Source organism: Nicotiana tomentosiformis, chromosome 6, assembly GCF_000390325.3.
Source record: "Nicotiana tomentosiformis chromosome 6, ASM39032v3, whole genome shotgun sequence".
In the NCBI taxonomy this organism is placed as follows: domain Eukaryota; kingdom Viridiplantae; phylum Streptophyta; class Magnoliopsida; order Solanales; family Solanaceae; genus Nicotiana; species Nicotiana tomentosiformis.
Window position 1 is genome coordinate 134953307 of NC_090817.1, and position 18180 is coordinate 134971486.

At 35.1% G+C, this 18180-nt stretch overlaps 3 protein-coding genes across 5 annotated transcripts; 2 read left to right on the forward strand and 1 right to left on the reverse strand.

The window, feature by feature from the left end:
* Positions 1 to 2781: 2781 nt before the first annotated feature.
* Positions 2782 to 6202, reverse strand: LOC104092914 (uncharacterized). The gene is made up of 4 exons (XM_018769713.3): positions 4861 to 6202; positions 4322 to 4477; positions 3486 to 3740; positions 2782 to 3213 (listed from the first exon to the last, which is right to left on the reverse strand). Exons 1-4 carry the CDS (start codon positions 5698 to 5700, stop codon positions 3091 to 3093), a joined length of 1374 nt encoding a protein of 457 aa, XP_018625229.1. The 5' UTR covers positions 5701 to 6202; the 3' UTR covers positions 2782 to 3090.
* Positions 6203 to 9537: 3335 nt separating this feature from the next.
* LOC104092916 (uncharacterized) lies at positions 9538 to 14523 on the forward strand. 3 transcript variants are annotated; one of them, XR_011408880.1, is made up of 5 exons: positions 9552 to 9772; positions 11042 to 11300; positions 11665 to 11859; positions 12465 to 12960; positions 14442 to 14523. XR_011408880.1 is itself a non-coding variant. In XM_009598612.4 (4 exons), exons 1-4 carry the CDS (start codon positions 9681 to 9683, stop codon positions 12858 to 12860), a joined length of 942 nt encoding a protein of 313 aa, XP_009596907.1. In that variant the 5' UTR covers positions 9538 to 9680; the 3' UTR covers positions 12861 to 13390. The 3 variants fall into 3 exon arrangements, 2 of the variants coding, with proteins under 2 accessions (XP_009596907.1, XP_009596908.1); XM_009598612.4 differs by lacking the exon at positions 14442 to 14523 and having other exon boundaries at positions 9538 to 9772; positions 12465 to 13390; XM_009598613.4 differs by lacking the exon at positions 14442 to 14523 and having other exon boundaries at positions 10976 to 11300; positions 12465 to 13390.
* On the forward strand, positions 13532 to 15571 carry LOC104092915 (uncharacterized protein At4g14100-like). Its single transcript, XM_009598610.4, has 2 exons — positions 13532 to 14552; positions 15266 to 15571. The coding sequence occupies exons 1-2, from the start codon at positions 14084 to 14086 to the stop codon at positions 15436 to 15438; spliced, it is 642 nt and encodes a 213-aa protein (XP_009596905.1). The 5' UTR covers positions 13532 to 14083; the 3' UTR covers positions 15439 to 15571.
* The last annotated feature ends 2609 nt before the right edge of the window (positions 15572 to 18180 follow it).

An 18180-nucleotide genomic window follows, 5' to 3' on the forward strand; every position in this document is an offset into this window, starting at 1 on the left:
ATTAGGGAGTGGAGACGCTATGAAACTGTACCGAAAGTTACTAAAAAATATAGCAAAAATCAAATCCGATTATATCGGGCAAACCATCGACTCTACATTGGAAAATTAAAACGCTAAGAGTATTAAAATATTTTTAAGGAAAAAAATAATTTTCTATTACACACGTTACACTTCTCCTCGTGAACAATTTGTCTTTGAAACATATGAATAATGAAGAATTAGCTTGACTAATAACAACTTGTTTGGATGGTTGTTACCAATTGTATTGTATCGTCTTGTTACTTTATATATAATGTTTGTTTTGATTGTTACTTACTAAATTTTATTGTATCGTATCGTTAAATACGTCGTTATATAACGACCAAAAATGTCACTTTATGGAACGACAGATTTGGCGTGGTGTGTTGTTACTTTGCCTTTTTCTCTCATTTTACCCTTCCTTATTATTAAATAATCATATTTTATCATTTACCTTACTTTTTAATACAATAATTCTACTATGTATCATATTTTTCCTTAGTAATGTTACAAGTCAGAGGCGTATTCAGGATTTTGACAGGATGGGTGCACTATTAAGAAGAGGTGGATCCGGAATATAAATTTTGTGGGTTCAACCTTTAGTTCTTACGATTGCGCACCCATTACACTTTTGGAATTATAAGTTCAATTTTTTTTAAATAGTAATTTTCTTACATCTATATCTATTTTTCATATTGAAAATATTGGGATCAGTTGAACCCATTGACTATATGCTACATCATACACTACTAGTAGTTATAATATACATATTTTGTTTAATCATATAAGATTTTACAATGACAAAAGAAGAATATGAATTTCAATGTGTGAAAATTTTGAAGAATAAACCAAACAAAAAAGAAATAAAAAGAAAAAGTACTTAATTAATACGTAAAAAATAACGCGAGACACGCCCATCTCCCGTGGGCATCTAGTTCTAGAAAAAAGAGAGAAAAAAATAACAAGATTGACATAAGATTTGAACTCACAACCTCACCTAGAGAGATACACCCAATAACCATCACATCATAAGTAATACTTTGAGCATGGGTGCACACACATATATTTAAAAAGGAATAAAAAAAATATAACATTACTATACATGATTTAGGGAGGGGAGCATGAGTTCACGTGCCCGATGTAAACCCCCTAGATACGCTCCTGTTACAAGTTTATATTTAATATTATTAGTGCGGGACACCATGAAACGACGGCAAACGATATAATCGATTCAAATATTATATTCCTTAAATAATACAATACAATACATTATAAAACGACATGTAACAACGACCCAAACAAGTTGTAAGAGCTTTCTGGATTAAAAGCTAGTTTTATTTTCTCTTTTCCACAAAAAGAGGAGATCGCCAAGAAAAAGATGAAACGCCCAGTTACATCGACTAGCATTAATTTAGCTTTGTTACAAAGTGTGAGAGTCGTGCAGAAAACGCAGCAACAGTGGACCAATGGCAGGATTGCAGATGGCGTACAACGTGCTAAACGCTTTAGCTGTAATAAAGACGATATTTTTCGCAACAACTCGGTCCTAATTATTTGAGCTCTTAATGTCAATTTTCTTTTTAAATTGTGATTTTCTAACCAACTTGCCCGTACCAAATGGACACATAAGTAAATCGCTTAATACTTTTGCAGTTTAAGAATAGTAATCCCATAATAGAATTTGTAATTATATCTATCCCATATTTGATTATTGACTATTAGTGTTTAAGGGATAAATTTTATATCATGATAGTATTAGTTATCCCATATAAAAAGTGAAATAACTAATCCTATGGGATAATCCAACCGTGAGATATTCTTTTCCATCCCACAATTGAACCAAACAACCTCTTACCGCTTGTTTGGATGGTTGTTATGTATTATTTCATAATGTATAGTATGGTATTATATTTTATTGTATTATATTGTACTGTACAGTATCGTTTTGATATATACAATGTTTGGATAGATTGTATTGTTTGCCGTCGTTTCACGATGTCATGCACTAATAATATGAAAAATAAACTTGCAATATAATAAAAAAAAAGATAAAGTACGAGGTAGAATTATTACATAAAAAAGTATGATAACGAACAAAATATAATTATTTAATAATAAGGAAGAGCATCAAATCGGACGTTGCATAAAGTGGCGCTTTTCGTTGTTATATAACGACAAATTTAATGATATGATACAATAAAGTTTTAAAAAAAATTAAAACAAATATTGTATTTAAAATAACAATACTATATAATACGAGTTGTTAATGTCGGCCTGGCCTCCCCAATCACTTAATGATATTTTATTTACTAACCACTAAATCACACTAGCAAGGAAAAAGTGGTTCTAAGATATAACCATCAAGACAAAGTAGTTGGAGTAGTTAAAGATCTTTTATCAGTATGACTACGAGCTAACAATATTAATTCCTGGTTAACTTTTCACCTTGAAAAAGTCTCCCTAGTGCACTTCCATTATTCACTAGAGGCTTGTTATATTCTGCAAATGAGAGTCATTTATCATGTTCATATGTGTTGACCATGTCAAATACAGTTGAGAAACAAAGCTATTGGCTGGAAAATAATTACTACTAACAAACACCAATCTTTGTTGCAACAATCAATAGCTGTTGAACATGTGACCATATAGAGCATGCAAAAAAGCGCGTTATACGGTATTTAACAAGACAAGAAGATCTCCATCTGCATTTAGTTTGTTGATCAAACCTCTTCCCATGGATATTGTCTTATCTTAAACACCATCTAAAGCCTGATTCAGGCTTTTTCTCAAAGGCAGATACAACTGAATTAGCTTTGGACGAAGTTGAAACTCTATACAAATACTCTTAAGGAAACAAAGTATTCACTATCCGATATACAGACATGCTATGCTATAGGTAGCTAGAAAAGCAAGAGACTATATCACCCCATACACTAAAACACCTTCAGTTAAACTGTGCAAAAGTTTTGCATCAGCACCAAGGACCAACTTGAACCGACAAAATCTAGCTCACATTGTATATTATACCGGTCACCAGAAATTGGACTGAAAGAACTTCACATTAGAATAGATTCATACCCTTCCTCTCTTCCGCTCCGACTTTGAAAAGTTACAGCTGCATGCAGCAACAAGTGCTGCAATTCCAAACCCTGCTATGGCCCAAACAGCATTATGTAATATTACAATTTCACCAGTCTGCAGAAACAAAGGAACGGCAAGTTTAGGATCTTTCACGAAACTTGAGAAAACAAAAATAAAAAGGCAGCCCAGTGCACAAAGCATCTCGCATTCACACAGGTCCTAGGAAGGGTCACACCCCAAGGGATGTGACGTAGACAGCCTCCCCTAATGCAAGCATTAGTGACTGCTTCACACAAACTTGAGAAAACACCATTGACATAATAAAATGAATGTCAGAAAGATAAATTGTATTTTTTGGATGTAATTAACATGAACCAAGATCTTACGCTGTCTGTAGAATGCAGGATAGAGCTGCGCTTTTGTGACGGTTCAGCAACCAAAATATAGAAGAGGCCCATAACTCCTGTATGCCTTTGGGCACTGCTATACTTTGATACAAAAGTAAGAGTTTCTCCCTTAGATATCTTGACAGAGCCAGGCTTCGGATAACAAGTGGACATCCCAACAATATAACCAGCTTCATTCCCTGGTTCCTTTCCTTTCCCGTAGATTGGAAGCGATGAGCATATAACCCGTCCATCCTAAGCAAATTGAGCAGAGAACAAAAAAGAATTTATCATTCGCATATGTTTTCCTTTGCAGTACTGAAACAATCACAAGAACATCAAGACAAACTCAAAAAAGATATGTGACACATCATTATCTTTAAACCTTCGCTAACCATAGTACTGAAACAATATTGTGAAACGTCAGTAAGCATAGATACCATATTTAGCGGAAGTAGGGAGGAAACAGTGCTGCATAATTTCCCTACAAAGTTACTACAGATCAATGAAAATAGTCATAGTCATACAGCTTTCCCCAGCCATTTAAGAGGAGGGCAAGCAATGGTTTTACCATCTCTAGGTTCTAGATAACAATTCACAAACTTGTTTTGTAACATAAACAAGCAGAATATTTGAATTATCTTTATCACCTAAATACATTTGAAGCAGGAACTATTGAGATTGTGAAACATGTTTAGATAGAGTCCAAAGTTACATGCATCATTGAGAAAGAATTTATCCTACGAAACCAATTAGAAATACGGAGAGTCACGCAATAAACTAGATCCTAAGCTAACAGGATCAAGGAAACAAACTCTAACATCTCAAAGTACTACCTCGCCACGGAGAGTTGAACCAGTCCCACCGGAATGCTGGTGAGCAACTCCATAAACAACATCTCCACCATTAGGCAAAGTTACACTTATCTTTTTCTTATGCACGCGTCCAGCATTAGCAACAGCAGTAGCACATGACTCAACGTCATACTCAATCTGTATCAGAAAAGTTCAACCACATTATTGGCTGCAAATATTCAGTAATCAAAAGCAACTATGTAACTTTATAAATCAGATTATCAGCATTTCTACATTCATATTGGATAATCCCGAGAACTCGATAATAAATGAAGATAATAGCAAAAATGTGAAGGTCGATGTGAATCTTTCCTGGTATCCATCGATTCTCATTTACCAAAGTTCAAATGATAGAACTCTGTTTTTCCTTTCATGCTGGAGATACTTCTAGCAGAAACCACCAGAAATGCTCCACAGATATTATAAAGATGATCATATCATCGACCCCAACTATTTTGGGATTGAGGCACATTTGATTGATTAACTGAAAATGAATGGCACAAAGCGGAAATGTTCATCACCTGACAGTGATGTCTTGACATAAGTCCTGTTGATTCTGGCTTTTTCCATGTATCAGTAACATCAAGTATATAAATTTCAACAGGAATAACGGAAGCATCCCAGTCAACATATTTGATAGTATACTTCAGGTACAAGCTTCTCTCGAGACCCTCAAACCCTTTTCCAACTCTGCATCTTGTTTCATCATAACAACATCTCAAGCCTCCAATATAATCTGGTCCTATATCCCGGTTATACTCATCCTTTGTAACATTATAAAGATCACACCTGCACTCTGTGCATCCTAGCCTATCTTCAGAACCTCGTGTATCAATCGCATGCACATTAAGCAACCATCTCTCCTCATATCCAGGAGGTACTTCTCCTGGATTACCAACTTCTATACCATAAGGGTCTGGAACATATGTTGCTGTTTTACGAGTTTCAGACCCAAGGCCAAAATATTGATAAAGATCCCTTTCACACATCCCTGAGTTACTCGCTATAATAAAATCAGAGTTTTGGAACCTCAGATCGCCATGGTACTTTGACACCTTAACACCTTTTCGTTGATAATATCTTACAACAAGCCAGTGGTGGAGATATGTTTCATGAAGAGGAACTGGATTCCATGCCTCATCAACTACTTCAGCATTAAAACTTTTGATAGCAATATGGCTTTTCGGGAAAGCTATGTTGTAGTAAAATTTGTTACATACTAATCCAGTTTCCAACACAAATTTTGGTGATCGGAAAACGGAAGTTTTCACCTTGTTTTCATTTCTTAGTAAACTTGGGCTAATCGCTATTAGCAGTAGGACTGCCAGCACAAGCAGCTGACACTTTAATTTGCTCGTCATCTTTTTCACTTTCCCAATTCATTTCTTGTTATGATATCTGAGAACTGCACTATTTCAACATGTTAGCAATCCATGGGTTTAAGTTCTAGAAGTTTTGTGAGTTAAGAAAGTTTTATAGCTTTGTCATCTAACAATAATAGTTCCTACGCAGATTACTCGATTCACAGACGCTTGTTCGTTATATTGTTATTGCTGACAAAAAGACATCAGGTGATGCTATGGATAGACAAAGGGTGTCTTGGTATGAGATATTTCCAATGTTTGATACTCTGAATTGTGGAAATACTTCTACAAGGAAAATGTTCTGCACCAATATATGGAAAATGTCTTCCCACTTATGGGGAACAGGGTAGTCATTTTCAATAACAATAACATACCCACTATCTTCTCACAAGTAGGGTCTGATGAGGGTAGTGTGTGTGCAAACCTTACCACCTTGTGAAGGTAGAGAGGTTATTTCTGATAGACACTCGGCTCAAGAAAAGCATAATCGCAGCAATTTAGATAAGTAAATACAGCAAATGAAAATTCATGTAAAGAGAAGCACTAGCCATAGCTAGAAAAAAGATAACTGAAGCAAAAGAAATAGGTTATTTCTGATAGACACTCGGCTCAAGAAAAGCATAATCGCAACAGTTTAGATAAAGAAATACATCAAAGTAAAATCTATATATTATTAAAAGGAGAGGAAAAAGCCCTCTCCTTAAGCCAAGTGGCAGCCTAGAAAAAAAACTACATGGCATAAGTAGTTAATAATTAGTTATTGGTTATTTTTTTGAATTTAAATATCTATAAAATCTATATATTATTAAAAGAAGAGGAAAAAGCCCTATGCTTAAGCCAAGTGGCAGCCTAGAAAAAAGTCACATGGCATAAGTAGTTAATAATTAGTTATTTAGTTAATAATTAGTTATTGGTTAATTTTTTGAATTTAAATATCTATAAAATAATAAAATAAAATGTTTTATAATAAAAAACGAAAATTAAAAAAACACTGTCCATTCAAATTGGAGAGTAGTTTCAAGTTGGAGTTTTTAAATTATTCATTAAATTTCATATAAATTCTGCAGAACAATTGGATAAAATTTAAAATTTAAAAAATATTTCAAGAGTAATACAATATATATCTTCTATTATATTATAAAAAGAAAGCAGTAGACAAAAATATTAAACAAAGTAATATGCTAATAAAAAATTCTATTAATAATGCAATTATATTAAATATTGGATAATATAATAAAGAAAAATACATAATAACAAAAGTTATTCGATAACTATATAAGTCCCTTTAATTTAATAGAGATTTTATTCATTAAAATTTAGATAATATTATTGACAACAACAAAATAAAATATAAAATAAAAAAAATTAATATTAATAATATATATATATATATATATATATATATATATATATATATATATATTCTCTTATATTACAAAAAGAAAGCGAGCAAACAAAAATATTAAACAAAGTAATATGCTAATAAAAAATTCTATTAACAATGTAAAAATACTAAACATTGGATAATAGAATAAAGAAAAATATAAAACAAAAAAGTTATTCAATGACTATATAAGTCCCTTTAATTTACTAGCGATTTTATTATTGGGTATATCATATTGATAAATAAGATGACAATTGAAATTTATTAAAGCAATATGATATAATATGTTCAAACAAACCTGATCACAATTTAATTTAATTAATATTTTTTAATATTGGCCGCGCATCGCGCGGGTACCACTACTAGTTCATGTAAAGAGAAGCAGTAGCCATAGCCAGAAAAAAGATAACTGAAGCAAGAGAAATAGAATGTAGTATTAAAAATTTAAGAATAGGAAATACGAGAATACACTAGTACTATAGGCATATAAAAACAATATAGGTAAAAGAATTACGCTCGACTACTTACTAACCTACTACCCTAATACTGGATCTCCACACCCTCCTGTCAAGGGTGAAGTCCTTGGCAAACTGAAAAAGTGTCATGTCCTCCCTAATCACCTCTCCGCAATACTTCTTTAACCAACATCTACCTCTCCTTGGCCCCACCATAGCCAACCTCTCGCACCTGCTCACTTGGGCATCTGTGCATCTCCTCTTCACATGCAGTCTCACTTCACGCATCTTGTCCACCATGGAGGTCGCTCCCACCTTGTCCCAAATATCTCCATTCCTAATCATATCTCTCCTAGTATGCCGACACATCCATCTCGCTACTTTCATCCTCTTGACATGAGAGGAGTCATTTTCCTTTACAAAGATTTCCACTCTTACTCCATATCACTTGCTAGGCATAATTATCAATAATAATACTTCAAAATTAAATAATACTATCAAAACACTATCATCATACCCTATCCTCTAGCTTATACAATTACTGTGTCACCTACAGCCCAAAACTTGGAAAATGCTAGTAGTAGTAATAAAACAATCTACCAAGGTAAAAGTTTTTCCACATAAAGTATTTTTCATCCATACCAAGCGCATCAAAAGGGAAGCGTACGTAACAACATGAAAGATAAATTTGTTTAGCATGATATTCATATTTCTTTATCCCATCATACAAAAAGAGAGGAAGAGAAACTAACCTGATATGGTGTTTAGGGTAAAGAATCCCAAACGGACGAGCTTTTCTCTTCGAAATGCATACCGTGGAATTCCCAAACGAAAGTCGAAACTAGAAATTTTGAACTTTGATTTTTTAAGGAGATGTGGAGAGTAGAGACCGCAACAACAGAGATAGGTGTTCACAGGAAGACACGTGTCACTTGCAAACAGCCCTGGCAAAGGAAGAAAATAAAACATAGACAAATACAATGTGTTGTCGCTCCACAACTTCTAATTTATCCCTTTCGTCTCAAAAGTTAATAGTGATTTTTTTTTAATATATCCAATTTATATCATCCCAAATAAAAAAAGAAATATTTATTTGCAATAGCTCACAAGTTACTTTGCAAGCAGCGAAGCTTACAAGTAGCTTGTGACTGTGAGAAGCTTACAAACTATTCTATAGGCAGGTTTTTAAGCAGCTTCTTAAAGTAATTTACAAATAGCTTTTGCAAGCAGCTAAATTAATAATTATGTATTCAGCTTGAAAGTGAAATAATTTATCAATCTCTCTCTCCGTACTTTTTAAATGTGTTACTTTAGAGTTTTATTTTATACTAACGCATTATTAACACAAAAATTATTTGGTTGGAAAATAAATTATTCAAGATTATAATAGCGTGCAATGATGATATAAAAATTAAATAATAGAAATAGAATTATTCGATAAATATATTTTTATTGTTAAATATTTAGTTTATTAAATTAAAAATAGGATATATGTCCGGTTTAAACTAAATAAATTGGTAAATCTTATTTTAAATTTTATTTTAACATGGTTGTTACATATTATTTCATGATGTATCATATTGTATTGTAACGTATCGTTTGATTAATACAATATTTGTATAAATTGTATTATTTGCCATTGTTTCATGATATCACGCATCATTAATATGAAAGAATAAACTTGTAATATTTTAAAGAAAAATTATGATACAGGGTAAAATTATTATATAAAAAGATAAGGTAAATGAGAAAATAAAATTATTTAATAATAATTAAGGTTAAGATAAGAGAAAAAGACAAGATAATGACGCGTTCATACCAAATCGATCCTTATATAAAATGGTATATTTTACCGTTACGCGAATTTAATGATACGATACAATAAAATTCAAGTAATAATCAAAATACATATTATATTTAAAGTAACAATACGATTTAATAGACGTCTAACCAAGCTTTAAAAGAAAAGCATTGAAGAAGGACAAATATCTTATTATATGTTATTTCATTATTACGGAAAGAGTAGCACCGTAGGAACGCGAGGGTTAGCTCTAAAGTCTGAAACCAAAGCAAAATCTGGAAATGAGTACTGAGCGAAACAAGAGAGTAGAATAGCTAGAGCTCTGAACAAGGAATTAATGGGTAAAAAGGAGAGAGCGCAAGAGAGAAGAGAGAAGCGACGACAAGAAATATCTCTTCTCCGTACCATTCCTTATTCTGATCACCAAAGGTCCGATTTTTATTTTCACTTTTAAGTTTCCACAAATTTCACTCTTTATGTTTGTTTAAGATCCTATTTCATATTAAGGAAGTGTTAATTACGGTCTAATTGGACTGTCTTTTGATCCATGAAAAAGTTTTCTTGACATTTTTGCATTTTGTACTTAACTGGGTCAAACATAATCATTCAAAGTGTTTAATTGTTAAGTGCTTAAAAGAGCCTATTTTCCCCTGTAGTTTAAGCCTATGATTTAACAAAAAATCAAGATAATAGATGTCCCTTACTTAGATAGAAAAATTATGAAGAGGAAATAGTGTGTAGATGATGGAGCAGTCTCTAGCATATTCAATTTTAGCTTCTTATGATTTTGGGGATGGTTTCATTTTGCATACTTGCTCTGAAGCTTAAACGAGATATGCTGAAGCATTTTAACTTCGAATGTACTGCTACATAATTGGTCTACATGTAATATGTTTTACACAGAAGTTTGTCCGTTGGAATAAGTGACCCCCATAAGCTCGAAACACTTAGGAAGGCTTTTCCAGATAAACGTGCATGAGATACTCAATAACGCACATTTGTTTATCTTGGAGGTGTTTTAAATGACGATTGTTCGCATGTAAACAGCTGTGCACTGCAAGTTCAACTACCTGGATGCAGTTTTGGATTCTGATAAAGTGCCCGTCATATCATTCTGTTAATGTCTATTTTTGTTACTATGAGATAAGACTTGCAACAATGTGAAGGAATTTAAGAACCTTTGGCGTGAAGGAATTTAGGAACCTTGTTCAATGAATAGAAACCTAATCCTGTTATACACACTGCATTTATTCTGCATGGTTGCTCCAGCATTTTAGATGGAAAAATGAGCCTGTTGATTATAAAATCGTCCTAATAACATATTTAGAAAAACTATGAAGATTATTTTATTTATGTTGCAATTAGTTTTCTTACATTATCCAGAAGGTGGTTTTGTACTTCATCTCTGCAACAGATTTTAGACTTCCTGTGAATCATAATACACGTATACTGTCCGTACATGGGCAAATGATCAGTTCTTTGATTCAGTTTCCAATTAGTCATGATAGTGAACCAAGATGATACTCCCTAGCAAAGCGTCTTGATAATCTTTTGACTATTTATGCTGTTAGAAGATCTAAATAATCACCATATCAACTGTATAACTATCGAGCTGTTATATGGTTCATTCAGTCAAATTGATTCGTCTTAAGATGTCGATTCCGAGCATTACACTTATAGACGGCAGATGGTTTACAGATGGTGGTCATCTGACTCTATTGCTGTTGTGACTGGTGCAAATAGAGGAATTGGATTTGAAATTGCTCACCAACTGGCATCACATGGCCTAACGGTACTTCTTACATCGCGAGAAACTCGTGTTGGTGAAAAAGCAGCAAAAGTCATGCAAGAAGGAGGTTTGAATGTGGTATTTCATCAATTGGACATTGTGGACCCAGCATCAATTCAATCATTATCTGATTGGATAAAAGAAAAATATGGCGGTTTAGATATACTGGTACTCCATCTACTTTATTTTCTCATTATGGGCTAGCACTGGTAGCATATGCAACCAGACTGGTTTTCAATAACTTACTGATATTTAAATGGTGCATGATTTTCTGGTACTTCTTTGTCTGTATGTGCTCTTTGTGTTTATTTTTCAATTTTGTTTTTTCTTTTTAGGTGGGGGGTGGAGGGTAAAGAGAAGCAAGAGGGGGGCCATTATGCTATAGTTACCGTTGCTTTGCTTTCATTTTGTTATCATTTTTGTTTGTTCTCTTATGGGATTTTACTGGGTTGTTGCTGTTGTTGTTGTTGTTTTGTTTGTTCACTGTTTTTGGCGAATCTGGCCCTTCGGCTAATGATATGGAAATGTTTAGATCAATAATGCAGGAGTCAACTTCAATTTCGGCTCAGATAATTCAGTTGAATTTGCAGAAACCGTTATAAAGACCAACTACTTTGGCACCAAAAGTATGGTTAAAGCTATGATTCCATTAATGAGGCCTTCTCCTTTTGGTGCTCGTATTGTTAATGTGACCTCACGATTGGGAAGACTTAATGGCAGACGGAATGTAAGTGCCATAGCATTCCTTTTCACTCTTGTTATTCTTCTCACTCTATTTGTCCTTTTCATCTTGCTTTAAATCTTTTTGCAATTCTCAAGGTTCCGAAAGTGGAATCTGTTTCTTTAGGATGATTTTTCATTATAGTACCTGTGCTGGCATGGCATAGATTGAGTGCAGAAAATATTATATATGGTCTACATAAGTTTCCCTTTTATGTATAGAGAGGGATGCTGTGCGTTATGGGTTCTCTTAACAAAAATGGAATCGTTGATTATGAGTTTCATACACACCTATTTAAAAGGGGCTTGGGGCGGCGGAAGAGTACTTTTCATTTGTTTACTTTGAAACCAAGTTTGATCAATACTTCACTCTCATTATAGTGCTTCGTAGGAAATTTTTGCAATTCGTCAAAAGCAATAACTACATGAGATTACATGGTACCTGTTGCTAGTGGGAGATAGCAGGTATCCCGTGGAATTAGTCGAGGTGCGCGCAAGCTAGCCCGGACACCACGGTTATCAAAACAAAAAACTGCTCGAGGTCTCTAACATGCAAACAGCTTTATTTCCTTCACATCTGAAAATGATGTACTTTTGCTTGATGCCAACCAGAGAATTGCAAATGTCAGCTTGAGACAACAACTTGAGGATGTGAATTCCTTGTCAGAGGAACTGATTGATAATACCGTGAACACGTTTTTGGGACAAGTAAAAGATGGGACTTGGATATCTGGGGGGTGGCCGCAAGTGTTTACTGACTACTCATTGTCAAAGCTTGCAGCTAATGCTTACACCAGGCTAATGGCGAGAATACTTTCAGACAGGCCAGAGGGTCATAAGATATATATGAATTGCTATTGCCCAGGTTGGGTGAAGACTGCAATGACAGAGTGGGCTGGACATACGTCTCCAGAAGACGCTGCTGATACTGCAGTCTGGCTTGCTCTTCTCCCTGACCAGGTCGTGAGTGGTAAGTTTTTTGCTGAGAGACGTGAGATAAACTTCTAAAAGTGGGTGTTGAGGACTAATTCCAGAATCAGCTCACTTTCTTTTGCTTTGGAACAAGAATGTGATCAAGTACAGATTGAAGCAAGAATACTACTTCATGGTAATTATGTTACAATCTGCCTTTGCTTACTGCCCAACTGTCTACTGAAAATTGATATTGCTTATGGGAAACTATAGCTATCGGTATAAATCGTTAAAATTGATTTACCTAGTCTTCAAATTCTGGGGATGTGTCAAAATCGGTTTCTAGCAATCCACTTCTGGATAGATTGTCTGTAGTTTCATGTACCATTTGTTACTTTTGGATAGTACAGATTAGAGGAGCAGCATTCTGGTACTTCTAGTAGTGTTTTTTGTAGCTCTGCAGGAGAGCATGCCTTTTTGAGTAATTGAAATATGTTCTTTATAATTCGGTGATGTTGAGGTTAAGAGAATGGAAATTTATGTAAAAAAATGGGATAGGGATTGGGATTTTGACATATACTAAATTCATGTCGTAGCTTTTATGATAATTAAATTGTTTCGAGTCATTTCAATGAAACTTCACATGTTCTTAATTTTAAAAAATTAAACGGATTCGTGGAAGAAGAATGATATACGGTAGAACGTTAAGAAAAAAAAATTAACCACCACTTTTTGTTTTCACTTGTATCATTAGTTTTTATTTTCTGTCCTGCAAGTGAATATCCGATTTGAATTACTTTGTCAGTGATTTTATATCATTTTATGTATAGTTTATAAAATTACTTTTATTCTCACAGCATCAGCTTATGCCAAATGCATTGAAAATTGTAGACAATTTGCTCAATCTCGTAACTTTTGAGGTGGAAGGCTATAGTTAATGAGTAAAAACAAAAATAAAAACAAACTTTCCACTTACTACTTAACCGAAAACCTAAAATATTTTTTTGTAATGGAGTCAAACCTTATACTATTCTTCTATTCTTACCGGGTAAACTTATATTTCTTGACTTCATAGAAAATTACTAATTTGATACTTTGACCACAAGTATTTAGGTGTTGGTAAAATATTTTTCTTCAATAAAATTTATTCAATTTCCTTTAGAAATGAAGCACCATAAAGTGACATGGACCTTATCTACTTCGCAGTTTATGTTCCACATGTTTGCTTCTAAGTTTTTCTAGCTGATTTATTTATTCACTTGCTTACTTTTTATCTTTGAATACCCCTGAAGAAAACCAAAAACACAGAACAAGAACAAATGTTCCCTCCTATCAAATTCATCTTCCTTGTCACTGTATACACTCTCTTGTTTCCTTCAATTGCATTTGAATCAGAATCCACAGACCCAATTCCCGAGCCATGGCCTCACCAATTCCACGCCATTACAATCATGAACTACACTCAAGGTCTTAGGAAAGTGGACCTTTGGTACGATTGGCCAAACAAAAGGTACATGCATATAAACCAATACCAATTGGGAAAGACTTTGTATGGTGTTGAATGGCAAAATGGTACTTCCTTTTATTTCACTTTGGATTCTACTCAGGAGTGTACTGTTAGGCATTTCCCAGTGGGAATTCTTAGACCTAATTGGCTTGAAGGTTCAAATTATGTAGGACAAAAGTACAAGGATGGATTCCTTTGTAATGTTTGGGACAAGGTTGGTTTCCTACGGTATTACGAGGATGCTGTTACCAAGATTCCTGTTTATTGGCATTTTTATGATGGTATGCAAATATTATTCTTTAATGTCTATAATTTGTTGAATTCGTAGGCGTCTATTTTAGGGAAGAATTAGTTTTTTTATGCTTGAAACTTGGGTTATAAAATTTTCTTCTAAGACTACTTGTATGATAAAGAGGACCGTTCTTTTCGATAGTGAAATTCACTATTGTATGCATATATTCACTACCGCTAATGAGATAAACTTCAATTTTTGACACATTTAAGGTGGTAAGGCTTTCAAAGTTTTGCTACTGGAATTTTGCCATTAGGATGAACACTCCAACCGTTTCTTTAGCTGAACGACGCTCGTACTGCTCTTGATAAAGGGCAATCCGGTGCACAAAGTATCCCTTATTCACGCTGGGTCTGGGAAAATATCGCATCTTAAGGGGTGTGATGTAGACATCCTACCACTAATACTTGCGCGGTGCACAAAGCATTTCGTATTCACATTAAGTCTGGGGAATGGCTGCATCTCTAGGGGTGCATTTCGTATTTACGTTAAGTCTGGGGAAGGGTTGGGAAAGGGCTGCATCTCTAGGAGTGTGATGTAGACAATCTACCCTAATACAAGTATTAATGACTGCTTCCACGGTCCGAACCCAAAAAAAATCAAACATTCATGTAAGAAACGTAATGTAGCCGTCTTTCTCTCTTATTCTTTTTCCTTTATGATAAAGTTTAATTAATGCTTGAAATATGCGAAACAATGCAGGCTTGGTTGAACATATAATGACATTTGAGGTGGGGAAAGTGCTGGAGGATTCAAAGTGGCAAGCCCCTGCTTACTGCTTCAAGGAGGTCGAGAAAGAAAGTATATCTTTGCTAGAAAACTTGGGTACCTCTCACTTCCGAGATGTCGTGAACGGGGAGGTAGCAGAGAATTGACCTATTAATCGAGTGATCCTATGATTGGACATTGTTTTCCATGTTATGTTGCTTCGAATCGGAAGGTGGAACTAAGATTTCTTAGTAGTGTTATTGTGTATAGAAAGTATATATATACCATCACTTTAATTTATATCTTGGTGACAATTTGTTCCTGGGATGAGGGTCTACCGAAAATATCCTCTCTGCTTTCTTAAAGGTAGGGGTAACTTCTTAAAGGTAGGGGTAAGGACTACGTACACTCTATCTTCTCCAAACCCCACTTGTGGGACTACACTAGGTGTGTTATTGTTGTTGTTGTGACAATTTGTATAGACTTAGTATAAACAAGAACAAATTACAACAGTACAGGTTAAAGAGGAGTCTTTAAGTTTTCGAGCATTAACATTGATCTTACATTTAGGGGTGGCATGTTTATCGGAATTAGGAAAATAATCCCAAAATAAGATTCAGCAATATTTTTTACTGCAATTTGTTAGTTTTTCTGTATCTTGTATAAGTTATACCTGTATAGGTCGAAATTTGCCCCAGAATAATTAGGGCAAGGTAGCATTGAGGAAAGAGTTAGTCGAGGTCGACCAGGAAGCAGCAAGACTCGTGGTCGGGATATCAACAATGGTCAAGGTCGAGCACCGCAGATAGAACTGTAACAGATAGTTTTTAGAATAGGATAGTAAAAAGAATATTCTAATGGATATTCTCTCCATTTGTACTATTAGGGTTTGTTAGGGATATGTCCCATATAAATAGAAAGAAAAGACAATGAGTGGAGGAATGTGACATTCATTTTTGATAAGAACATACTTTTGAGAAAAGATTTTCTCTCTCTTATAAAGATACAAACACTATCTTTCATCAAAATTCTTATTCATATTATTCCATACTTTTCCATTAGATCCAAGAATAATTCGAACATTCTAGGATTTGTCTGTCATTCATCATTGTTATGAGGGACAATCATCTAGTTCATCCTTTATTGAGTGAACCACTTCTCTTATTTACTTAAATGTCATTTATTGTTATTTATTGTTAGTTCTTCCTCCATTATTGCTCATACTTTTTGGAACAATTAATGTATGTTACTGTTAACCCACTATCACATTTGTCTAATGTTATTCACGTTTTTGGAACGCACATCTAGAGATATTATTATTAACTAAGTTTAACCCATTATTATATAAACCCAACTGTTTTGGTCGAAAGTTACATTTTTTGGTCAAACAATTTGGCGTCGTCTGTGGGGATTTTCTAGTTAAAGTTTTAGTTTCTTCTAGATCTATAACTAATACGGATCGCTAACGTAAAAAAGAAGAAGAAGCAAGAATGAGATCTCCTTTCTTTGTATGCACAAATCCAATATGGCAGGCAACATAGAAGAAAGGACGAAAATAATAAGTGACCTCCCAACCAACCTCATGAACATCATCAATGAGAGCTGTGAAACAGCGGACGAAGATGCAATGCCCAATGCCTTCCCTAGGCGAGATAGGTCACCCCCTCCTCACTGCAGCATCACAAAATATCTTGGTAAGGGAGCCTCCACATCTGTGGGGGAAGAGACGCCCCTAGCTGTAAAAAAGCTCCTTGAAGCATGGCTAACCGACGCGTTAACTGGCGTCCTCAGCAAGTCCACCTGAGATGCGGCTGTGGAAAATGCAAGTATTTTCACTGTGCAACAGGCGAACGAACAGTGTGACCAACTCCCTCCACCTCCAACAATAGGTATTATTCACAATGTCATTGATAATGCAGGTGATAACGCTCCTGCAACTATTTTGAAAAGGATGGAGGAAATGGAGAACGAGAACAAGGTACTCCGAGATCAGATAAAAGAACACTAGGAAATGGTCGATAAAATATAGGGTGCCCCCAAACTGTTGCCGAAGAGAGACGCCAACCAATTTGTCGAGCAGCCATACAACGACGATGCATCCCCACATGCCATACCGAAGACCTTCAAAATGCCACCCTACCTAAAAATATATGATGGCACGACTGACCCTGAGGATCATGTGACTCACTACGTCACCGCCGTGAAAGGCAATGATCTCGCCAAAGAACAAGTATCCTCCATTTTGTTGAAGAAATTCCGTGAAACCCTCACAAGAAGAGCGTTGACATGGTATTCACAACTACATGCGCGCACCATTGAAACTTTTGAAGAGATGGCCGACAAGTTCGTAACGGCCCATGCTGGGGCCAAGAAAGCCAAGGCAAGAGTGAACGACATATTTTCTATTAAGCAGTCTCCGGGAGAGTGACTGAGGGACTTCTTTACCCGCTTCAATTAAGTAAGGATAACCCTACCGAACGTGTCAGAAGGGATGGTAGTCACAGCCTTCCAGAACGGGCTGAGCAGGGACGGTTCGAGGGCGACTAAAAAGCTACTGAGTCGACTAATGAAGTATCCCCAACCACTTGGGACGAAATACACAATGCATATTGTGCCGAGGTCCGAGCAGATGAGGACGACCTCAATGGACCAACTCATTGATTGACCTCGGTATAGGCCGAATCCAGAAAAGATCAAAGAAATAATACCAGAAGGGACCTCGCTGCTTCACGACCCAACAGGGAACGACATCAACCATATGTCAGAGCAGTCGTTGCACCCTCCTCCCGCCATGAAGAAGGCCCACCCAGATCAAGGACAGGGACTCATCAGAATGAAAGAGATATGCCTCTTTTATTATCCGCTCACAACTTTTGTGTGTCACCTACAGAAATAGTCTACGCCTTGGA